At 42.5% G+C, this 25,409-nt stretch overlaps 1 protein-coding gene across 2 annotated transcripts in view; it reads left to right on the top strand.

Annotated features, from left to right (window-relative positions):
* EGFLAM (EGF-like, fibronectin type III and laminin G domains) overlaps positions 1-25,409 on the top strand; it is a 78,795-nt gene that overhangs the window by 34,610 nt on the left and 18,776 nt on the right. For both annotated transcript variants that reach the window (XM_014947660.1, XM_014947662.1), the window contains 9 exons: positions 681-847; positions 9,372-9,487; positions 9,731-10,067; positions 12,079-12,179; positions 13,427-13,527; positions 14,586-14,730; positions 17,196-17,385; positions 21,107-21,232; positions 21,975-22,218. In XM_014947660.1, the coding sequence (XP_014803146.1) occupies positions 681-847; positions 9,372-9,487; positions 9,731-10,067; positions 12,079-12,179; positions 13,427-13,527; positions 14,586-14,730; positions 17,196-17,385; positions 21,107-21,232; positions 21,975-22,218 (1,527 nt within the window). The remainder of the gene's footprint in view (positions 1-680; positions 848-9,371; positions 9,488-9,730; positions 10,068-12,078; positions 12,180-13,426; positions 13,528-14,585; positions 14,731-17,195; positions 17,386-21,106; positions 21,233-21,974; positions 22,219-25,409) is intronic.

Genomic DNA, 25,409 nt, shown 5'->3' with positions numbered 1-25,409 from the left:
CTGGCTTCCAGCAAGAATCAGGAGTTAACCAGGCATTGTTCAAAGGCAGGCATGGAAATTTTGTTGCAAAATTCACAGGTTCTCTGCATTATTGTTCTAGGTTTTGTTTTGTGGTTTATTTTTTGTTTGGTTTGGTTTGTGTTTTTTTTTTTCCAAAGAGAAGACTTTGCATCCAGTTTTTCCAGTGTCGGTGGATTAACCTGCTTGCCAGGGAGATCAAATGTTAGATTCTCATCCTGCTAATGCTTGCATATGTTTGAAGGGACTTAATGGCATTAGAGCACTAACTCTTAGAAATCTATTGCAAAGTATTGTTTTATACAGGCAAGTAGGAGGTTGGGAACTGCTAGTGATATACGTCCACTTGAAAATTGTGAACCCAAAATCCATGAAGACAGATAAACAGAACTTGACTTCTGAAACTGTCCTCTAAACAACATCCTTGGCTTTATAAGCAAAATTTGAATGTTGATTTTATATCACTGTATAGCTTTGATATCACAGGCTTTGCGGCTTAGTAATGGTTGCAGATCTGGCCCCTTAAGAGTGAAGGATTTCAGTGATGGTTTAGCAGGCTTATATCTCATTTATTTTGTGTATTTCCCAGGAAAGTTTAAAGGCAATTAATTTATACAGCCAGCTTTAATTATTTATGATCTTGGCTTTGTTTAATCCTGAAGGCCAGACCTTGACAGCAATTGGACGGTAATAAGAGAGCAGATCCAGATGGAATCCATGGTTCTCAAGGGACTTCTCCCAAACACTAAGTATCAGTTTGCCGTCCGAGCAGCAAACTCCTTTGGATCCAGCCCTGCCAGTCCACCGAGTGATGTCATCCGAATGTTCAGTGAGTAGAACCACCTTTTTGCAATTAAAGATATATAAAAATAAAGTATATCTATAAATAAAATGTACCTGGGGTTGCCTGTGGAGAGCTGCTGGTGGAAAGAGTCGCTCTCCAAGCATGGGCGCCCACTGCCTGACACCTCTCAGTACTATCCGTGGGGCTTGCAGCATCCTGTGAAAGTCAAGCCACAAGCAAAGATTTGAAAAGCTCCAGGCAGAAGTGCTCTCATGCCATTTCTCTGCTCTGGAGGTCATTGCCAGATATTTTTGGATCGCTACTGACTGACTTTTGTGCTGGCTTCATGCAGAACTGGTAAGTGAGTATCACAGAGAGAAGTGAGAGAGACAAGCCTATTGTTCATCTTTTTTTTTCTGTTCTTTGAAACTGAACTGTGTATATTACACTTACAATTTAAACAACTCAGAGCAAAGTAAATCTATACCATTTTTTGAGGAGGAAGGCTCTTAAACTATTAAGCACAATCATAAAAATGATTATATAAACAAGTAAGCATCCTGGTTTGATCAGAGGCTGCATAGCAAAAATATTAGGTGAAAATGCATTCCAACATACTTGAATAATCATAACTTGCTAACAATTAAATTCACATTTGTGTAGCAATGTATGCCATCCACTTTGCAGTAAGAGGTAGGTCCTGCATAGGTCCTGATGACCTTCCTCGGGACATAATCCTCTGTCAGTGCTAGTGTCTCTGTGAGCTCACTCTGGGGTGCTTTTGCTCCTTATCACCCCCAAAGTCATAGCTGTGTGTGAGAATCGCAACCAAGCCCAACATTGGGAATCGTACAAATGACGTGGCTCGCCCAGCAAACAACCCAGTGTCCCAAAGAGAGTGGATGCAGGAAGCAGAGCCAAGGCCAGCAGGGTGTGGGGACTCACGGAGCTGTATCCTTAATGTGCCAAACTTTTAATTGTGTTTAAAAATTTTCCTTTTATGTTCCAGTTTTGAAGGCATTTATAGGGGATAGAGTGCCGTGCAGGAAAGTGCCTGGATGTAATTGTAGCAGATTAGTGAACTATAAAAAGGAGAAACAAAACTGACTTTTTTTCTTTTCTCACCTGCACAGTCAATTGCAAATCATCTTTAGTTAACTAGTAGAAAATGAGCAGCTGATACTCATGTAGGACTGTGAGCTCTGCAAGAAGCATTTGCATGCAGCAGAAACGTGGACCACATCTTTAGTGATCCCCCCATTTAACCTGCTAGGGATTTATTTCTAAATTGCCTCCCTGTCTTGGAATTCCTTGTTTTCATTGACTCTCATGTGGCAGTTTCCATTCTCTTTTCCCATCTGTCATAAATTCAATCCCTTTAATAGTTTCCATGAGGTTTGTTGTGGCTGCCGAACTCGTAAGTTTAACTTCAGAAGCAAATGTTTGTGAAAACCATGAAGGTGCAGCATGCTCTGGGGTTCCTTGGCCCCTGGATCCCCAAAGGTCAGCTCCTGCTGCCTGAGGCATGCTTGTGTGCTCCTTGGTGTGCTGTTTATCTTTGGCTGAATTTTTTGGTCAGAAAAGATAAAGTGTTTAGCTCTGCTAGTAAGGGTGGAGTAGTCTTCATGCTGTGGTTATTACTGTGGTACTCTAGGAAAGGCACTTTGCCTTTAGAAACCGCCTGTTCTGCAGAAACCTGTCGAGATGGCTCTAAAACATGGATTTTTGTCAGTAGAGCTTGGAATCACATTCACATCTGGTGTATGTAAACACTGATTTCTCTGAACTTCTGTTCTTGAGAAGTTTCTGTGAACTTCTCGTGAGCTTGACTCTCTGTGTCCAGGTCAGATCTGAAAAGTGATTGCATTATGCCTGTTGCATGGCTCCCTCAATAGACTCGAAAACTCTGTGCCGGTCCATGGGAGGCACAGGGGTGCTGCGGTGGCTGAGAGGCTGGTCCTCCTGCACCAAGGGTCTGGCAGTGCTTGGGGGAGACCCTCATGAGCGGGGAGCACTCCAGCAGCCTGGGGCCACATCACATCCGTGATGTACTCCAGCCCTCCACCGGGTCACTTGCACTTAGGGCCACTTTGGCAAGCTCTGGGCCCTTTGGCAATTGTGAATGTGATTCCTTTGCCAGTCTGCCCTTGGTTTCCAGGGTAGAGCTGGCACATAGGCTTAAAAACTGCATGGAGCCACTATGCACGAAAGCCTGTGTTACCTCATGGATACCTGTCTTGACAACAGCCAGCTTTTTGCAGAGCAAGGAGAGGTGTTCAAAGGCTACAAAAGATACGTGCCCTCAGAAATAAGTTCTGTGTCTTTCTGGAAGTAGGAGTGTAACAGCATAGCAGCTCTCATTTGGCTTTCGCGGTGAGGTCTGTGTAAGAAACCGGTTTGAAGTTAAGCAGATACACAAGTACATTGTGCATTAGTAGGAAAGCGAAACTTCTCTTGCAAAAAAATTTCTTGATTAAAGCCATGCATACGCTGAACATTTATTTTTCCCCAAAACACTAAAAAACTCTGAAGAGTGATTTAAACTCTTGGCAAGTTTAATGTAACAAAAAAAAAATGCATGCTAAACTTAAGAGCAACCAAGTAAAACTTAGTCCTAGTTCATATTATGTATCTGTGGGTACTTTCCCCATTCTAGTAGCCAGAAAACCAATGGTTTCCTTTTTTTGGCCCAGCTAATCATTCACTTCAGTTGCTCAGGTATAGGCGTTCGGTGGATTTGAGGTCCCCTAGGTCCTGTGGCATTCAGCTGTCACCACAGGAGGACATCTGCCTCCCATGGGACTCCCAGACACCTGACAGTGCTTTGGGGCTGTCTCAGGTACCATAATGTCTCAGATGGCACCAGATGTCTAAATTTCTTAAAGTGCCAGCAGGTACCACTTAGTCACTTGTGGTTGCTGGAAGCATGTCAGACAGTTAGCATGTCTGAAAATAATGCATTTTTGCTGTGCATCTTAGGAATTACTACCTTCACTATTAAAATGGCACCTCCTCCCATCTAAACAGTGAAACATGCCAAAAATGTTTGATGCTGTTTTCTGAGTGCTTGTATATTCCTTAGAAATACCTGAAATATCCTAGGAGGCTGGCAGAGGTCTGTACACTGTCTGGCTCCTTTGCATTACACTTAGCCCAGATAGTGCTGGCACTAAGGTCCTTAAGTGTGTTTAGATTTAAAAAAAATGTAGCTTTATGCTTGTATATCCTGGGTTTTTATGCTTTTTTTGAAATAATTAATGTTTTTCTGATGCTTATTTTAACTGAAGAACAATGCAGTGGACCCTCAGGGTCTGTGTTGCATTGCTTAGAGTCTCTCGCAGCTCTTCTAGGCAGGTTCAGACAGAGATGAGTCCTGCAGATACTGAGTCCACCCAATTTGGGGATGTTTTCTGCTGGGGTTTATCTCATTCTCACATGTAATTCTCTAATTCTGGTTTTAAAAGACAGCTTGTTTTGCAGCACTCTTGACTGCATTGTTTCAGGTCAGCATAGGAAACCACTGTCTTTTCTGAAGGGTTCCTGACAGTATCACCTAATGTGACAGACCTCCCAAGGTCTGTGCAAGTAGAACATGTGGCCTTGATTATAAGCAGTTACCCCCTTACCTAGTGAAAAATGCATGCTTGGTTTATGTTACAGTGCACCATTTTCAAGGAGGAAAGAGAGGGCAAGTTTCCCCAAGGGTTCTCATTTATTTGTGATTTGGTTTCTCTTTTCTTTTTTTTTTTTTTTTTTGGGGGGAAATGTGTTTTCAAGGAGGAAAGAGAGGGCAAGTTTCCCCAAGGGTTCTCATTTATTTGTGATTTGGTTTCTCTTTTTTTTTTTTTTTTTTTTTCTGGAGGGAAATGATGTAATAAATCAATTTTTGTTGCCTTTCTCAATTACAGATGCAAGTTGCAGGTATTTCACTTATACAGTTGTTGGGTTTTTGCTATAGCAAATCCTTCAATCTGTCATGGACAATTTACTTGAAAAAAAGATTTCACATGTTAAGTTCAGTAACAACAAAATAAACTGTCCTAAAGAATCAAACAAACAAAGTGTCATCACCTGCATCACTTAAATACCCTTCATCTCCTGGGGAAACAGATGGGGTTTGCACTGTGCCTGGAAGGTCACCAGCCTTGGGCTTTGCCAGACCAACAGAGGAAGCGTCTTCTGTTAAAAATACCCTCCTGCTTGTCTCCACAGCAAACGTGACAGAAGTGGCTGCTTAATCTGGGTACATCCCTTCCTCTGGTCCTGGCTGTCACCACCAGGTTCCTACTAAGCAAGGCATTGGCACAGGTGCTTAAATGTTCTGCGTGGTGAATAAGTCTGCTGAGGCTCAGGCACAGGAAAGAGGGGGTCCCTTGGGCCCAAACCTTGATGGAAATGGTGGTGATGTGTCTTGGAGATAGCAAATGGAGAAGATTTCCCACAGAACGGTTTCCCACGGGTCTCCAAAGGCTTTACAAAGGCAGTGTTCATATTTATACAAACATGGACAAAAAGCAAGAGACAGGCCAAGCGATATGCAATTCCTCACTGTGAGTCACTGATGAGAATAAAACTCAGATTAAAGTGCCCCTGGTGTATTTTGGATTTAGATTTGGAGGGCATGAAGGCGATCAGTCTGTTAACACTTCCATTCAGTCTGCCCACATTGCGGTGCCTGGTGGTCTACCTCCTTACACTCTTCTGTGTCTCCTGATCAGTATGCTGGTGGTCACCTAACTGGCAGAACAAAAGTTTGTGTAGCTTTCTGTTTGTTTTGAGAAAGATTTCTTTGGTATAACTTAATCCCTGATTATTTGGAAAGAAGCTGTCTAAAGTTCATGACCCCCCACAGGTTTTCCAATTAATTATAAAACAGGATTATAGGAGCTGCTAAAGGGTCTTAAGCAGGCTTCATCTTGTACACCGAAACACTGATCTAATGAAATATAGCATGGTTATAATCTCTGTAGTTATTGTTTTGGTCTTTGCAGAGTACCACTTAATTAAACCGCTTAATTGTCCCTGATTTGCCACCCATTATGAGATGAGCTCTCCAGCAAAACTACATGGTGCTTTTAAGAGGTGGGCTCACATGGGGGTTTTTCTAAAAAAAAAAAAAAAAAAAAAAAAAAGTCTTAACTTGTCTGCTTTGTGTTGTTTTGCAGCTTTGTTGCATCATGTCACATGTGGGTATCGTGTCACATCCAGTGAGCAAACAGCTAATGGAAGGCAGAGCAAGGCAACTGAGAAGCCAAGTGGGCTGTTAGATGGTCTTATCCCCTGTGTGCGTACTCCCTGTATAAATTCAGCCATAGTTAGAAGACAGTACATCTCCATGTCTTCATCGCTCCCAAATGTTAAGTGTTATGTGTTAGCAAACTGCTCACAGATCAGCAGGTAGAGTAACGTAGCACGTGCTAGCTGAAACCCAGATGGAGACAGGGGGAGTAGTGAAAGCAGAGATTTGGGGCCATATTAGAGACCTGTGGATATTAGAACACTTCTGAAGTTATACTTTTCCTGGTGATGCCAAACTTACATCCCAGATGTCTTTGAAGAAGGGCCTCAAAGCAGTCTTTTCTATCAGCCACAATAAGCCGTAACTTCTTTGGTCTCTCCAGGCTCTAAATGTTATAATGGTTCAATAAGGTGAAAGGAATCGCCTGGTTTAAAATAGTGGGTACATTTTGCCTCCCAGGGTCTTCTGTTGGAAAAGCATGGAACATTTTGATCTGCCAGATGAAAGAGGCATGCCTTCTGCTTGGGGAACTGCCTGTCTCTCCTAAGTTACCAGGTCTCATTGCATCCTGGTGGTTATTGGTGTAGTTTAGTGATAACTCCACTTGGGAGGGTTAGGCTTCTGTAAAACTGACATGGCATTAAAATCATACCTATACATGTAAGCAAGTGTGCTTATCTGAATGTGAATTTGAGACTTGACATTTTCCTACATGTGAATATGAAGATACTTAATTTTCTGTATTGCGTAATTCCTGCCATCCTTATTGAACCTAAATCCTGTTAAACCAATAGAAGTTCTGCTTGAGAAGAGAAAAAATGTGGCAGAATTTGGACTACAACAGATGTCTATTTTGTAACTCACGACCTCTAAATTCGAAAATGGAGCATGTGTATCACAGCTTCTCTTGATACAGGTTGGATTGTTTTCCCTGACACATGATTGTGATTTTTCCTTTCCTTTTCCCAGGTTAGCTTTATGGCTTCTGTTACCCCTAGGTAAATTACAGTTTCAGCTATTAGAAGAACTGAATTCTCTTCTATTCCAGTGAGCTGAAAATTGCTGTATCTGCTGGGAGCTGACTTACCTAGTTGATTCCTATAATTTCTGTTCAACTGCAGTCACCTTTATAATGTGTATGCTTGAAGTTTTGCACAATGGAATTCTTTTGTAGGAATGCATGTCTTATAAAACCACTGTTGCCAAAGAAGGAGGCTCTAATGCAGTGATGGATGGAAGAGGTCAGCCTTGCAGTTGGACTGGGCAATTGTTGTAGATCACTTCCAACAGAAGTATTCTATTCTATTCTATTCTATTCTATTCTATTCTATTCTATTCTATTCTATTCTATTCTATTCTTCCTACCTGGAGTAGAATTATCCTGTGATGGTGATTAACATGAGTGACTATAAAAGTGAATACTAGAAGTAAGAGTTTTTCCCCACATTTTGTAAATACCTATTATTTCCATAGTGAATGAAGGATTGGGGCCCTTTCATAAGTGTGCGGTTTGTTTCTCCAGCAATAATCCTTTGCATATGCATTCACGGTCACCAGCAGAAATAATCTGGATGTAGTTTGTCCAGTTGGCCTTATCTCATTACCCATCACAAAGCTATGAGTTCTCTACTTAGCTCAGTTGGTAGAACTTGGAGCTGAATAATTCTGTTTAATATACAGTTAAATTGTATTACTTCCAGATGATTTGGTATACATGTTATAGTGGAAAGGTTTATACACATTCTCCCCTGGCCTAGCACATTGTTTTGGTTGCAAATGTGAATGCCTTATTACTTCTACTCATTTATCTTTGATATTTCTCTGTGCTGATGTAACATGTAAAGCTCATTGGTAAGTGACTCCCACAGACTGTGTGGTGGGCGGCCAATTAGCCAGCCAGGGCACGCGTTCGTATCTGGTGCACATATGCTTGATTTCTTAACTTCTGCCAGAATTTTTGGGTTGCAGTCAGGGCAAAGGATGAGAGAGTACAGTAAGATGTAGACAAGTGCTCTCCTGCCTGAATCAGGTCAGTTGAGATTTTTTTCTATTATTCTCCCCTGAGGTGGAGGATGGATGACCCCAGTCAGACTGGCTCAAATGCCCCAGATGTGCCCACACAGAACCCTTTGAAAGTCTGCTAAGCCTCATTAGCTTTTGGTGGCTCCATTGGGTTGTTTAGTGGTGGCAGTGGAGCTCTCACTATCATCAAGTGGCATTTTCTGCCTTGTCAGGTCTCCTTTCCGCAGACAGCCACTGCCCAGCAAGACACTGCGTCACTGCATGTTGCAGCTTGAAGGACCTGCTAACTTAGGAGAAAACATGGGCAGCTTGTGGCTGCTTAAATAAACAAGCACACATGGTCTTTGTAAAGCAAGGATTACCTATGCTGTTTTTAAGTGACTCAAAATATTTTATGAATATGCAAATGTATGAAGTCTGTTATCTTATTAGTTATGAAATGTTTCTCTATTCTTAATCATGCTGAAATGGCAAGTAATGGTGAAGATGCAGTTACCTATATTAGCTTTCTTTCTGACTTCTGACAAATTTTAATAGCTAGAAAGCATAAAACATTTTTTAGGAAGCATTTGCTGTGTAAAGTGCAGAAAAGCACAGATATTTTCTGCAAGAACCCTCCTACTGTTTAAACTGGCCATTCCCAGCCTCGAGTCCTTCACAGAGCAGTTCAGTGTTCCAGGGCTAGGCAGAAGCAGATTATGCATGTGAAAAACCTATGATGGTTATGCACGTTTCTTTTTTTCCAGGTGCTAAATTGTGTTTTTAAAAATAGACTAAAAATGCACTTAGGATGCTAATTTCAGGAACACTGGAGCCAGTGGAGGCAGGTAAAGTCCTCAGCAGAGCATGCCAGAAAAGCCCTACCTAGATGCATCTCTTTTGCTGTTCCAGTAATTTGGTCACCAATAGGGCAGATACGGGACAGTGTATTTATAAAAGGGAAAAGATTGATCTAAAAACAATACAGTTATTAAAATATTGTCCACGCTGAAAAAGTTCAGAGCTATTCTCCTGAAAGAATGATGGGTAAAAGTCAGTTTGCAGTGGGAGAACTCAGCTTTGCCTGCTTCACTTGAGAATAACAGTAAGTGACTAAATGAAGGTCCTAACTTTGTTTTAAGTTAAATGTGTATCACTTGGAGACAGCATCTCCCATCTCTATGCTGACACTTGCATTGTCTGTACAGGATGAACACTAACACCACTTCAGATTTCAGTGTGGTCAATCAGGCTGTGGTAAGATCTGAGTTGCTGTGTGCCAAGATTAAACAAATATATGAACTGAATATGCCAGTTGTGTCTTTTTAGGCTCTGAGGAGTTAGGGAGTGGAAGCTATGGGCATCGGTATATCACAGACACGGTGACTGGTGATGATGATGGATTTGATATCGATGACTCAGACTACGACATTTACATAGAAGAGGTAAATTTCAAGATTCCACTTCGGCATTTCTGTCACTTTATAGTCTCAATACTTAAAAGGGTCTGATCTTGTCAGGAAGTTTAACATCTGTTACTATGTGCCCAGACACAATAATGTGGTTATTTCTTTTTCTTCAACGAGGATGGATTTGTTACCTCAGATCTGTGTCTTGGAAGGTATTAATTTCATTTCCCCATAGCATTTTAGGTTTTACTGAATTTGTGTTTCATTATTTCCTTTCAGCTCAGACCGCTTCCTGCTATCAAAGGAGGCAACCGAAAATTTCTGGTCGAAACTAAGGTCACGCCAGGGTCTAGTTCCAGGCTGCTGTCACGGGTCCTTACAACCACTTCTGAACCTACTACTTCCATTCCTGCCACCACGCAGCCTTCAACCACAGCGAGGGCGACTACGGCTCGGGGAGCGAGGAGGGGCAGCATGTCTTCTGCAACGCGCCTCTTTGATCTCTCCTGCGATGAGGCCATCTGTTCTGCAGACAGCTTCTGCGTCAACGACTACGACCGGGGTGGCTCGCGCTGCCACTGCAACTTGGGAAAAGGAGGAGAGACGTGTGCAGAAGGTAGGTTTCTGCGTGCCGCCTGCTGCTGGCTTCTCTTTGTCTGAGCAGCTTCATGATGGACCAGCCAAAGTGTGCTTTGGGAACAGCTGGGTGGGCTTAATGGATCCATCCCTAAGGAGAGGTTGCCCAGGGAGGTGGTTGAGGCCCCGTCCCTGGAGATATTCAAGGTGAGGCTCGACGAGGCCCTGGGCAACCTGGTCTAGTTGGGGGTGTCCCTGCTGACTGCGGGGAGGTTGGACTAGATGACCTTTGGAGGTCCCTTCCGGCCTGGACAATTCTATGATTCTGTGACAGCAGCAGCTTCCACATGCCAGTTCAGACATTGGCCCTTTTGCATCTCTTTCTTCAGCTACATGTGAAGAAGTTATTCTTTAATAAGGCTGATTATGTGAAGGTGCACAGTGGAGGTTAATCCTCTTATCCCCACGTAGGAGTGGGAGGGTGATGGAGCCAGGTAATTTGGTAGGCATCCAGACTGGACAAGGTCCAGCCATGGCATCCGCAGCTTCCAGCAGGGACATTCAGCCCCTCTTTGACCCTTGTCTTTTGCCTGCAGCTGAAGCCCTGAACCCCCTGCATTTCCAGCCTGGTCCTTTTGTAATGCACGGTGTTGTGCATCCAAGTTACAGACACTGAGGGCGTTTGATCTTCTCCTCCTGGTGCTGGAATAAAGAGAGCTCATTCTGAAAGCAATCTGTTGTGACTCAGCCACATGGAACAGCTGCAGATGTGATTTTTGGCCTTGATCAAGTATGAAGAGTCGAGGATTTATTTGAACTGACATAACTGTATACAACTTGTAGAGCGGGTTTGTTAGCGTCAGTCCAAAACCACCGTTTTTCACAAGGGAGTGTGTTATTCCTTGCTAAGCAGTAGCATCATGTACCAATATTCCCTTGTACTGCATTTCTTCACAGCAGCCAATATTGTTAAATATCTGAATGAAAACAGACTTTTCTTTGCAATCACCAGCTGCATGGTGCTCTGGTCCAGTCAGTTCTGGTTGTGATCAGGGCATGAGTTAATTGCTGTCTGCTGCAGTTGCATTCAGGTTTATATCCCTACTTCACCTCACCCTAAAATGTATGCCTTGCAGGCAGGGAAGCTGAGAGCGCTGTATCCAGGCCCAAATATGCAAGAAAAACCCACTCAGTATTCACATTGCAAAGAGGAGTAGGACTCCTCATCCTTCCTTCCTCATTAGACTTAGACCACTACAAAAGTAAGAATTCAGGCCTGAAACTGTGTCTTTCCCAGTGATTCTTAGGAGATTGAGCTGCAGAGGTAGCAGTAGGACATCTCTCTGATTTTCTTTTTCTGTGCTGAAGCCAGGATGGTCCCCTACATAAGACATCATAGGGTGAGGATTGGTAATGCCAGGTGACGAGCAATATGAAGGGGCACTGTTGCAGCCAGAGATGGAGAGATGCCTGCAGGAACTCCTTTTTCCCATCACTCCCTTTACCTTCTGCCCTGAGCTGAGGTGAGGGAAGCGCTGGAAGCTGCTGTGCCCTTATGAGCCATCCAAGGATTCTGTGGATGCTGGACACAGCAGCTATGGAGCAGCAGTGGCTAATGCATCATGGAATCTGGCCACATTTCCTGTATTTGTTTTTATAATCCTGCAGAACAGAAAATTACTTTGTTGTCACAGTGTTAAATGAATTCTTAGAAGGAGATAAACGTGAAGTAGATAGGTTCTGTCTTCTGTAACAATGAAAATCTGGAGAAAGTTCCACTGAAGCCAGTGATTAAACTGTTGGGCAGTTGAGCATTTGGCCCTCAGTGTCCTGTTTCTTTCCAAATTCACCTTAGGAATAAAAGAGTTGTGAAAGGTGGTGGGAGAGCAAGGCAATAGGTTAACTGTTTGTTGACTGCTGCTAACTAATGATTGTCTCTGGAGGAACTCTGCCTTGCATTTTCGCCTGATGTTATCTAGTGCTAAATGTGTATATCAATTTTTATATGGGAGAAAACTGCTAAATAACATGTTTCTGTCTTTGCTCTTCAGATATTATTATCCAGTATCCTCAATTCTCTGGCTACTCATACCTCACCTTTGAACCACTGAAAAACTCCTATCAGACATTCCAAATTACCCTTGAATTCAGGGTAAGTTTAAGCAATTCCAAGCTCATATAGAAGCTTTGAATTTTATTGGCTTGTTCTGATGTGTGGATAATGGAACATTCACTTTGCTTCTGTATAGCTTATAGTGTAATTGTGGTGAACCTATACATAGTCCTCACCTCTAAAGATCTGGCTTCACCTTCAATGAATGCAGTTGGTAAACTGAGCTAAAATGTTTGCACCCATTGTTGGTAGGCAGTGCGTGAGAGAATCGCTGGGACTGGTAATACTGGTATTGCAGACTAGTGACAATGTACACTGGCGAGGTTATAGCCATGTGAATGAGGTACAGGCTGAAGCACACCTGGTATTTTTGTGAATAACAATTAGGAAGTGGCATGCAGTATCTTTGCTTATAAGAAACCATGATCTTGTTGTACCGAGCAAAATACTGCTGTATATCCAGAGTTCCTTTCCTGTCCTGCAGGGTTTAATTTCCACCTCTGAAGTTTGGGATACTGGCCACTAATACATGCAAGACACCGGACTACTTAGACTACAGTCCTGAAGCATACATCCCACAGTGGCTTGTGTTACTCCTCTCTGTGTGTTACAGACAGAGCTGGTACCCGTAGGGGAGGGTGGCCGAGCTCTCAAGTGCACCCCTGCTGCCACACAAGGCAGACTTGCCAGCTTCACAGCTTGGGTATGAGGACATCTCTAGAGCAGCAGCCGTGTGTCCCCACATGTGGCGATCTGACACTCCTCTGGCAATTTGTCACCTTAAAATGCAGGATGGCTGCAAAAAGCCACTGTGTCAGCTGCCACGTGCATATGAAGAAACCCTGCCTGCACAGGTTGTTTGTCTGGAACGGTGTCAGGTTCACTGAACACGTGAAATAGGATCTGTGTATTCATATGCAACAAGTCTGATGTGTCTACACTTAACAGGCTTGGTAGGGCATCCACGCTACACTTTGTGCTCAGAGGTTGCATATGAGACATGGCTGGCAGTCTTTAATGCTTTTGGGTTTGTTTTTAGGTCTGATAGTATCATGCTGTAAGTACATGAGATGGTCCTCAACCATTTAAGCATTAAGGGAATGTTTTTCCTAGTTCCTCAAGCACAGGATTCAAAATTGATCAACCATTTTCTGACTCGGCAAGTTAAAAACTCCACCTGAAAAATGCTGTCCCTTTTCTAGAGAAAAGTCCCCCGGTATTGCTTGCATTTATCTGTCACTGTGAGGCTGAGACTTTGATTTTTTATGTTGATGCTGTTATTGCAGGCTCAATCAGAGGATGGTTTGCTGCTATACTGTGGAGAAAATGAGCACAGTCGTGGTGATTTTATGTCACTAGCAATCATCCGACGTAGTATCCAGTTCAGGTAAAACCTCCACCCTAAATCTGATATAAAGAGAAGAGGCCATTGCTGCCTCCTGCGACTCGGTGTATGTGATGAATGTCTGTCATATCTTTGACAGTGCACAAAATGGACAGTATTACTTCATTTAACCGTTCTTCAATTTCTTTCTCTCTCATCCTTCTTTAGCGTGTGGACATGTGACCTCTTGAACCATTTTTATTCAGACAGTTGGTGTAAAGGCAAAGTAAACAGTTTTCTTCAAGGCATTAGTCCGTGGCTCATTGCTATGTTATCAGAAATGCTAGTGAGCCACTGCAATGCTATACCGAGCTGTACATTGTCAGTGTTTTTGCTTTACAGCAAAAGAACCTATAGATAATGTAGTGAAATAAAGGATTTAATGCCAGCAAGGGGCCTGGAACTTCATCTTATATCCCTTCTTTAGATGGGAGTTGCAGGTTTTTTAAGTGAAGATGGAGGGGGTTCCTTGCAGTCTCATAGATATGAAGCATGGGAAAGAGTATCTCAAGGATCTCCTTTCTTGGAAGGGTGAGTCCTTTGAAAATGGGGAATAACAAAGTGGGTGATTTTCTGTTCACCTGCACTGAACGGCAGCCAGAGAAAATGGCACATTTTGTTCAGCTTCACAGAGACTCTCCTGGAGGTCTGCTTGTCAATTGGTACTGAGTTTCATACAGAGTCGCAGAGTTATTAATGTTAGCACTGCCTTCCACCAGGGACCTAGAAGAATTCCCAAGAGAAATTACTGTGATAGCAGGAACTGGGATTGTAATACCCTGCATCTTGAAACAGTTTCAGCTGTTGGCAACCTTTGCAATGCACTCGGTATGATCAGAGGTTGCAAAATCCTCATCATGGGAGAAAGACAGATAATGAAGATTGAAACTTAGAGCAGATCATATGTAGACCTGCTGTCTAATTTTCCTGTAGTCTGATAGTACTCAATGTGGAACTGAGAGGTCCGCAGGAGTGAAGGGAATATCTGTGTCTAAAAATGACTTTCAGTTATTTGGTTACTGTAAGGTTGTCACCTTGCTCTCTCTGTCTCACACTCCCAGGTTCAACTGTGGCACTGGAGTTGCAGTCATAATGAGTGAAAACAAGATCAAGCTGGGGAACTGGCACAGCGTCACGTTGTTCAGAGATGGGATGAATGGCTGGCTCAGGATGGACAGCGATGCTCCAGTGACAGGGAAGTCTCAGGTAACTAGTCCTGCACTGACCTTGGGCTCTCTCAAGATTATGGTGATGTTTTTGTCTTGCCAGCAGATCAGATTTAAAAGGTACATTTTTATTTATCAGTGTTGGGTCATTTAGTGAGCCAGGATCAGTGTACAGATTACTCTTCCATATAAGTAGTCTGGAAATCACATAGATAAATACCGCAGCCCTGGATCCCATCACAGTTTCCCTGTTGTCCTCCATACTTGCTCTGCTGCCCTTCTGCTACACTTTGCTAGTCTCAGATGCAGGCTAATGTTAAAAATTTGCCAGGTTTTACAGCTGCTGTCCCCGATTTCTTTATTTTTCAAGCCTCAGAGAGCTGCTCTGCTTCTTCAGCTGGAAAAAATAGATGCATATGTGTATATGTTTACGTATTTACGTATAATGTGTATAGCCACACAAGGTTTGTATACTGAAGTGTAATTACATGTATACCATGGACATACATTTAAGCACAGTAATGGAGATAAACTTTCTACCCTGACTTATATTAACACCAACAATTTTGTATGAGGCCGCCAGGATTAAACGTAATAGAGGAAGACATCTTGACTTGCTCATCTGTTGCCAGGCCAGAAAATAGAAGTGAAATTAAGGCACTCTAAAAAAAAAAAAAGACAGTTGCAAATTGTTTCAGATGTCTTTCCACTTCCCTTTGATAACCACTATTAGCCCTGAAAAAAACAGCTTCAGACATCTTATTACTTTACACTTTCATGTGCAGGCACTGAAGGGAAAAGAATGGTGCTCATAAGAGTTCTCATCAGCAGAAATGACAGAGGAAAGCCTCTCAATGCCTGTCACATGTCGCTATGTGTTACCAGTGCTACAAGGCCACGCAAAGGGCAAATGTGAATCAGGAGAGATATGTCCAGTAGAACTAATGACATTGCACAGCACTTTGGTATGACGGTGTCTGGCCACGCATGGCTATGATCACCCACACCCAAGAAGATGAAATCGAAGATGTAAAGATGCAACATAGGGCTGGTACGAGGGTTACGGCCCACAGAGTCTACTACAAGAAGAGTGTGATAGTGGACACACATTCTTCTACCTGCAGTTATACCAGAAAAAAAAGTTAATTGCTCTAGGTGCTGCCCTCCACCAAAACTTGCTGCTCCTGTAGAATTGTCTCTCCAGTGAGTCCTCATTAGCCCTTCTTAGTTACAGTGGTTTGGATTAGTCTCAGCAGAGTGGTAACCTTTTCTGACCTGGTTCAGTTTCACTCGAACAGTCGTAGAGAGTGCCCACAAGAGAAGTGGAGCTTAACAGACCAAGGAGGGCAGGGGCATCAAAGGCAATGGAAAATGGCAAGCAGTTGGAGACAGGCTGTAGAGCTGTGTGCTCACAGCCCTGGCATATGCCCACCATGAAGCCCACCTGAATTATTTTTCCCTGCTGAAACTGAAATCCGTTTGATGTGTTTCTGCAGTGCACTGTGCAGTGAACACCCACAGGCTGAATAACCTTGGCTTATTTAGCCTGGCAAAATACAGGCTATGGGGATATGATTTATTGTTACAAATACCAGGGAGACAGGGCAGGGGTGGAACATCCAGAGAGCTTTTAGGCTAAAGGTCGATGCTGTTGGAAGGACACACGGGTAAAAACTGACCACGAATAAATTCTGGAATTTTGAATATTTTCTTCTAAAGCACTGTGAGGTTTTGAAACAGCCTTTGAATAGGATGGAAAATGCATATATTTGGATCAATTTATAGACAGAATTGTGACTCCATTAGCACAACAGCATGAAGTTTGATTCAGTGGTCTGAAAAGTTCTGAATAGGTTTTGGGGTTTTTCTTTTGTTCCTTCCTGTGCCCTATAGCAGGGTTAGTAAACTTGTATGTGTATGTTTCTCTAGGCAGGTCCTTAACCTGCTTAGAGAGTTAAGAAACTCCCCATTCAAAAAAAGATGGGGAGTAAGTTTAGTGATGGCAAAGTGAGCAGAATCCCACTGAAGTTGTGATTGTGTCAGTTTATGACTTGTCTTGGGGTTTACTGTGGGGTTTTTGTCATTTTGTTATTATTCAACACTAAGCGCTTGCTGGGTTCTTTCCAAAAGGCAGTATCACATTGGTCTGTGTCCCTCAGGGCTGAGGTTTTAGAAGACAAACAATTTTGTCAGAAGTAAAGGAAGAAATTGCAGCAAAAGATGTATCACAATCTCTCCTTAGAACATAGTGATTTTAAAACTTTTTATTTTGCATTAAATAGCCCATGTTATCATAATGGATAAAGGTGCAAAAAAAAACATTTAAAGTGATAGACCGAGTAGAGGAATGACAAATGGAAAGGAATTACCAGTGAACCACATGCATATCCCCTGACACAATTCTTTGTGGAGAAAAAAAAAAAATTGATTATACACAGTGTGGCTTAATTAGTTCTCCTGTGCTGTATCTGTTCTACATCATGTTGCCCTCTGTTTTCCCTTCAGGGCCAGTACAGCAAAATTACGTTCCGGACTCCCTTCTACGTTGGTGGTGCCCCCAGCATGTACTGGCTGGTCAGAGCTGCAGGCACCAACCGTGGGTTTCAGGGCTGCGTTCAGTCACTGAGCATCAACGGAAAGATAATTGATATGAGACCCTGGCCATTAGGGAAAGCTCTCAGTGGCGCTGATGTCGGTAAGTGTAACAGTATGGGGTCTTTAATCAGTGGTAAAACAGGGGTTACTTTTTTTTGCTTGTTGAAAGATATTGAGCAATGGTCAAGGTTTGAGAGATGGAAGGTGTGGTCTCTGTTTTTGGTGTGGTATATCTCTGTGCCTTTGCACATTGCTTTTGCTGGGTCTGTAGTAGAAGGGTTTTATCACACTGTACAAGCATGACTGTAGTGTACAAAAAACCCTTGTGGATGCTGTTATATAGCACAATAGTAAAACCAGTTCTCACGAGCAGAGAGGAAGCTCAGTGTTGCTGATACAATTACATCTGCACCAGCATTCCCACCAGTGTTTCTCAGGATGCTTCTTCATGGTCCTGATTTACACAGTCATATCATCAGAAATCAATAGTATGCATACTGTGTTTGTATTTAAAACAGTATGGACACAGTAAAATGTGTTTTGCCCAAAGGCATCATTGCACTTGTCCAAAGCAGTGCTGTGGCCATTAGAAGGGGCTTTAACCCACAAAACCCCATTACTGCTGAGGCAAATAGGCTCTCCTGTCAATCATCTATTGTTTTCATTTCCAGTGTGGTTTAAAAATACTACGGAATAAATTCTTTCAACAGCCTTATGAAGTGGTATTATAAAATTATCTCCCCTTCAGAGATTAAAAGATGGAGAAGCAGGGAAGTTAATTAACCAGTTCTGTCTTGTTTATTCATCTCTACTTCGTCTATCTAATTGGCATTTGAAAGAAAGACAGGGCAATGAAATCCTTGCTGTAATGACCTCTCAGTCTAAACAATTGAAGAGAAAAAGTAAACCCAAGACAGAAAGCAAGTGGTAAATGCAGGAAATAGATCCCATATCACTGAACTCTCCATGCCATGCTTCAGCCACAAAGTCATCTTTCTTCTCTTCTATAGCTGTGCATTTGGCATTCCAAGAAGGAAGTGATTAATGAGAAACTTCCTAACAATCACTCTGTATTCTCTAGATAACATGACCCAACTTCTGTGCAATAGAGAGGGGGAACAGAGTGGCCCAAGAAACAGATGCTGAAAAGAATAAGACTTTGGAAGCAGAGAGTAATTTCACGATAGAGTGAGAATCTATGGAATTTAGATAGATAGATGAAAGCCCTGCTGAAGTTCTCTGAGCCCTAATCTCTGATGCCTTGTGGGTTGCAGCTAGCTTCATTCCCATCCATGAATGCTCCACATACTACTGCATTAACAGTCAACATCAATGAAAATAAATGCTGGGGTCTGCCATGTGTGACTTGAAACTGAGTGATAGAGCCTTACTGTCCTTACATGGCTGCTCACACTTATATATGAAACTGTGCCAGGAGAGACTTGCAAACAATATGCCATGTAAGTTAAGCTTAAAATAAATAAATTGCAAGTGAACTCTGCTAGGGTTTAGGGGTGGTTTTTCCTAGCCAGTCTTTTGTTTGTTTCCTACTGAAACGGTGTATAAATCAGGGGTGCTGTGGTATATGGACTGCAGAATTGAGAGTGGGGAGAAGAGGGGTCCATCCTGCCCCTGCTCCACTTCTGCCAGCTGCAGTAGAAGTCCCACTGGACCCTAAGCTAAGGGGCTGACAGGGGAAACAATGCTCATGGCTTGGAGCAGACACAGCAGGACCCTTCCTTCCTTCCTCCTTTGCCACTGCACCCGAGCAGACGCAGCCATCAGACAGGTGATTTGCCTTTTTGTTGTAGTCACCTGTGCTGGCCCAGAGGCTGTGATAACTCAGGTCACTGAGACATTGTGAGAGCAGCCTGCCCTTAAATACCAAGACTGCTCCAGTTCAAGCTTTCCATCAAACCAGTGAGCCTGCGACTTGTCCCGATATTGTTATCTTCCTTGTCCTTCTCTGTTTCTCAAAGACTTTGTTTAGCTTTAGTCTGCTTGAACATGCTGAGTAAATGTTTCCACTTTGGGAAGACACCAGCATTCACTGACATTGCAGCAGATGCAGTAAAGATGAGCGTTGTCCCAGTTTTCTGTTTGTGTCTTAAGCTCAATACATGTAAATTCTTTTTTACCCACATGTCCTGGCTCTGTTTCCTCGTTGTAAAGCAAAGCTGGTACTGCTCATTTCTGTCACTGTCGTGATCATTGATGACTATGTGAGAGGTCTCCATGACTAGATACCCACCCTGCTGCTGTTCACTGCGGCCATTACAGTGCAGCCCAGAAGGGGAAAAAAAAGGCTCAATGAGCACTGCAAGCACTCTTGTTCCCACGGCTGGGTATGGGACAGCCTTTTGAAGGGGTATTTGTCCCCTTCCACACAGAAGAAGAATTTGTTCCCTTCCGGGGAACTTGCATATTTTGCTTATGTTCCTGGGGTTAGCCCTGGAGCCCTGTGTTACGACTGCTGTACTCAGACCTTCCCTTTCTACAATGAGAAATGGGCCTGGCAGGAGATTTGTAGATGTGCGATACAAGTTAAGTTTGGTCTGGCAGGGAGTTGTACCAGACAACCCAAGAGCTACTGCTGTGTCTGTCCTGAGTTGATGAGAAAAGGTTATTTTCCACCATGGAGGGCAGAGTGATCGGGATCAGCCAGCATATCAGCTATTTACATCTGCATACTTCTCTGTGTTTTTCTTTCTGGCTATGGGATGGGACACCACGCTGTAAAGCTGGTGCTGTACTAACGCCAATACCTTATTGAAGATTTGTAGAGTCCTGGTCTGGAAACCCTCTTTACAGTTGGAGGGCTGTATTTAAACAAAACAAAAAGGGCAGCAGTTTTGCAAGACTTCTCTCAGTGATCTCAGCTAACAAAACAGTTCTCCAGTGTTTATTGTCAGGGCTGCCGCATGACACCTGTGTCATCTCACAGGTGATATTTCAATGTGCCTCAAAATAAACGTACAGTTCTTATTTTGTCATAAACACTTTGCCCCTCAAAATGGTGTGCTTACACTTGCACACTGCAAATGTCTTATTTGGGCTTCCTTAATGTATAAGATGAGTTTTTACTATCAAGGAGGGGAGAATTATTTAATCACAAACTAAAATAAAGGAGAAGGTAAACAAAATCAAAAAGAACTTAATCAGATATATGCAATTGACCATTGCATAATCTAACTTTATAGATATCAGTTCTAAGAAGTAAATGAGTAAATTAATTGTTCTGCAGCAATTTCAGCTGAATTCCAGCAAGAAGAAATCATCTTCTTGTTATTTCAGTTGATAGGCCAGCATAGTAGAAATGCTTCTTAACAAGCTGATGATATGAATCCCTTTTAGTGAAGAGGGCTGACAGCAGCATTTTCGTTAATAAGATTAGTTGATGATGATTAACACCTTCAGTGCTTACCATGGCATGAATTTACAGTGAACAAAGAAGCACTTAAGGTAATTGAAATTAAACAAGTCACAGTGCTTGTAAACAATCTGGAGAGAATTCTGTTTTTTGAGAAAATAAAGATAGGAACAAGAGGAGAACAGTGCTCCAATGAATGATTGAAAGACATAACTGTCATAGTTGTTAGTAAGGGTTAATTTTTGCTCTTTTTGAGGTCTCTTCCTGATCTGGCAGTAAAAAAAGGTGCTAATGGTCAACTGAACTTGTCTAAATTGCACACCATTTGACAAATTGGGAAAGAATCTAGGCAGGAGAGCAAATTGTATTGGTTAGTAGTAATGATCAACAGCCAAATAAATCTCCTTTGACAAACTTCTCTGATAAATCAATGTTCTCGCTCTGCTTTTAGGTGAGTGTAGCAGCGGCATCTGTGATGAGGCTGCCTGCATCAACAGTGGTACCTGCACTGCAAATAAAGCAGATTCATACATTTGCCTTTGCCCTCTTGGATTTAAAGGTCATCATTGCGAAGAAGGTGAGAGGATGCTGGGCTGCTCATATTTCTTCGTATCTGTCATTTACTGTTTGATGTGTTTTTCACTTAGTGACATCCAAGGAGGTCTTATGGTATTACATTGACAGAACAGAGTACTTGTTAACTTCATCTTTTTAAAATCACATAGCAAAACCCTCCCCCACCATTCATTCTGGGGCTATGCAATCAGTGATTCTTAAATCTCTTTGCTTATTTAAGCTAACTATAATTAAGCATCTCAAACTTACTTTTCAGAAGTTAAAATAATGTACGACTCCACAGCTGCACATTAACTCTAAAAAAATCCCCACTTTTCTCCTAAGATCAGCGTCACTTGTATATTCTGAAATATGAAGGACCCAATATCAATTTCTTGCTGAAAATACAGAGGTACAAATAGTCAAATAGACAAATAAATACAGCATGATATTTTGTGCTGCTGAACTTTTGATGCCACCACTCATTGTGTACATGCTTGCTACTTTGACAACCTCTGTGATGAATCACTGAAGAAAAGGAGCATAAAGCTTTATAATACATGTACGCCCCTGGAAGAGGAAGGGATTAAGAAGGAAGCAGCGTTGACTAGGATAAAAAAAAAATAATTTGGAAGATGAAATTTTAAGTTGTTTTTCTTAACTTTTGCTTTAAGTACCTAACAAAGGAAACTGACACTAGTTGATAGGAATCAATCCCTTACTTGGAGCCTCAAGTGACCTGCTTGTGTATTCTGGATTTCCAGCACTCACCTTGGCCATACCTCAGTTCAACGAGTCCTTGAGGTCATTTGCTAGCACACCCTGGCCCTTGGAACCACAGAATTACCTTTCCTTCATGGAGTTTGAGATGACATTTCGTCCAGATTTAGAGACTGGTGTCCTTTTGTACAGCTATGACACAGACAGCAAGGACTTCCTCTCCATTAACATGGTGGCTGGCTACGTGGAGTTCAGGTTCGACTGTGGCTCGGGAACGGCTGTTATCAGGTAAACAGCATTGCTTGTGTTTCCAACAGTGCCTGCAGGTCCAGAGAAGAGCAACGAAGTCTGGAGTCATGAGGAGAGGCTGAGGGAGCTGGGGTTACTCAGCCTAGAAAAAAGGAGGCTGAGGGGAGACCTTATCGCTCTCTACAACTACCTGAAAGGAGGGTGTAGAGAGGTGGGGGTCGGTCTCTTCTCCCAAGTCACAGGCAATAGGACAAGAGGAAATGGCCTCAAGTTGTACCAGGGGAGGTTCAGATTGGATATTAGGAAACGTTTTTACACTGAAAGTGTTATTAAGCATTGGAATGAGCTGCCCAGGGAAGTAGTTGAGTCACCATCCCTGGAGATATTCAGAAGATGAGTTGACATAGTGCTTAGTGACATGGTTTAGCGATGTGGTTTTTTGTTTTTGTCAAAGTTAGGTTGATGGACTAGGTGATCTTAAAGGTCCCTTCCAACCTAGACAATCTATGATTCTATGATTCTATGATGGTGATCCAGGAGAAGAGTGAGCTGGAAAGGGAAATAGTCTATAGTGAGGTGTGGGAGCCCATCAGTCTCTCATGCCTACTTCCTCTAAAGAAACACAGAAACTCCAGAACTGTACTCATGGGGATAGGATTTGCTTCCTACATAAGGTTGTGTTTCAAAGCTTTATTATCAATGTTACCATGTCATGCCACCATCTTACTGCAAATGTTACTTTTGTTTCTGTATGATATCACAGAAATTCCCTTCTTGCCTCCATGCTGTGGTGCCATGGCTAATTAGAGAATCTATAAATACATTATGTATGTGCTTTCTAGACACAGGACTGCACAATATTAGCATTTTTGTGAGCGTACTCCTCCCTGGTCTCCAGTTTCAAGCAGTAAGTACTGGGCTGGAGGTGTCACAAGAAGATAGACCTATAGGTCCCCCCTCTCTTCATAGTGCTGGTTTGTGGGCTTCTGATGCTAATCTCCAATTTACATAGCTTAAGGAGTCTGAAAGATGAATACATGGTTTAAATGTGTCACCCAGGCTCCCAGTCAAAGACAGAACTTCTAAGAATGATTCATCACATCCTAAAATTAGTGTCCAGGATAGAACCAATGAAATGCCTCAAAAAGAGCTGCGCTCTCTCTCTGTGTAACTGAGTGCCCAGTCTCAGGGCAGCTGTTCCCTGGGCTCTTCTGAAAAGGCAGTGGGCCAGATGGGGGCACTCAGTACCTTGGATGTGGCCCAAGAGGCTGCCAGTTTGACCAGGCTGACATAATATTTAGAAATAATCTATATGAAGCTTATGCAAAAATGTGTACACTGCCTGCAAGTCTTGCGTACCATGTGTTTCCTGTCAATGGACATCAGGAATTTTGGCTATACCGCTATTAGGAGAAAGGTGCTGATTTTCCACTGAATGAGGACCCAAGCAAACAAACCCATTCAGATGATTAAGTGAGAGACGAAATTTTGAGGGAGCAAATGCAAAATAATGTACAGCTAACACTGCACAGCTGTGGTGATAGAGTTAGTGTTGTCAGATATAAAACGATCCTGGATTCATCGTGGATAGTTCTGTGAAAGCAACAGTTTAGGAACAAATACAGAAATGTAAGTACAATACAGAGAATTATTAGGAATGTGATAAGGAACAACGCCTCTGCAAAAATCCACAATGTACCCTATCTTGAAAACTTGCTGCCATTCTGGTCACTTCATTTCAGAAGAAATTAGCAAGATTAAAAAAGAAGACCAATGTTGATATCCAAGGGAGGGAAAGAAACAACTTCCACAAATACAGCAGGACACTTCAACCTGCAAAACAGAGTTTGGTGGAAGTATGATAAAGGTTTTTAAACTGTCAATGGCATGCAGATAAATAAGGAATGATTATTCTGAATTTATTCAATATGGAAGAATTAGAAGGAGCCCAGTGAAACTGCAAGCTGAAAAATAGCAAACATAGAAAATAAGACTTTTTTTTTTATAGACAGCACATAAAAGTTGTGGAAACTAATTGTCACAGTATATTACAGATGCCAGAACTATAAATAGGTTAAACACCCCCCTGCCCCCCACCACCATTAGACAAATTTAAAGAAAGCTCCATTGAGGGAGATCAAACACAATTGTACGGATGCAGCCTCTGACTCAGGAAATTGCTAAATGACAAGTTGCCAGAAGCTGGGAGGATATATCAAGGGAAGAATAACTCCATACTTGTCCTGTTTTTTTCTCTTGCTGAAAAGCGGCAGAAATAGCTAATGTTGGAGACCTTTGCTCCAACCCGAATGGCCTTTCTTACAACAGCCTTCAATTTTTTCTGATTACAGCCATCTAATTCCTATTACTGGCAACCATAAGGCATTAAAGAACACATTATATTTTTCCCCACAAGCGCTTCAAAATGCCTTGGACTAAAGCTTAACTGAGTTGTATGTGGCTTGTAAAATGTGGCAAGAGCTACAAGTATGTGCCTGGGAGCGGAAGCTGCCCCTTTCTATCAGGAAGCTGAAGAGCGAGCAGGACACCAACTCACACGTGGGTCATGGGCACTGGGGAAAAAGAGTGTGGGGACACTCATGAGACCAGCAGGCTTCGTTAAAAGTTGTCAGGATGTCCTGTTCTAGATAACATGTGCAACTCGCACCTTGTCATCAGCTCTGCCAATGATAAGATAAATAGATTCCCTGTTTTTCATGGATGCTTAGCCAATATCCACTTAGAAGTCTGCCTTGATCTTCATCATACCACTTCTTGTCTACCCTTTCTCCTAAACGGGGATATAACTGGTCAGCCTGACTGGCTTTTCCATAGGACCAGGCTGTTAAATATTACAATCAGTATACAATTACATAAGAATGAGGCAAACTCATTTATGTATGGCAGCAACAGCAGTAGGAAAGCTGACGTCATTGAAGCTTGGGTTTTGCCAGAAGTGTCCCAGGATGGAAAGAGCGCAGTGTGCTCAGGGAGCTTGGGAAGGCACAGGGATGGCGAGCAGACAGACAGGCACAGAACCTGAGCTATTTACCAAGGTGTCTCAGAGCAGATTTTGTTGTCCCTTCCTTTGGCCAGGCATTCACAGGATCAAGAAACTCGTCATTTGGTGTATTTTTTAAGGTTGGGTTTTCATGGGGAAAAGCAGTCCTTAGCCCCACAGCACATGAAGAGCCACAAGTGTTCAAATGCCTGCAGAAAGCATTACCAAA

Source organism: Calidris pugnax, unplaced genomic scaffold (genome assembly GCF_001431845.1).
Source record: "Calidris pugnax isolate Ruff unplaced genomic scaffold, ASM143184v1 scaffold156, whole genome shotgun sequence".
In the NCBI taxonomy this organism is placed as follows: Eukaryota; Metazoa; Chordata; class Aves; order Charadriiformes; family Scolopacidae; genus Calidris; species Calidris pugnax.
This window is presented reverse-complemented; position numbering and strand designations above follow the sequence as displayed.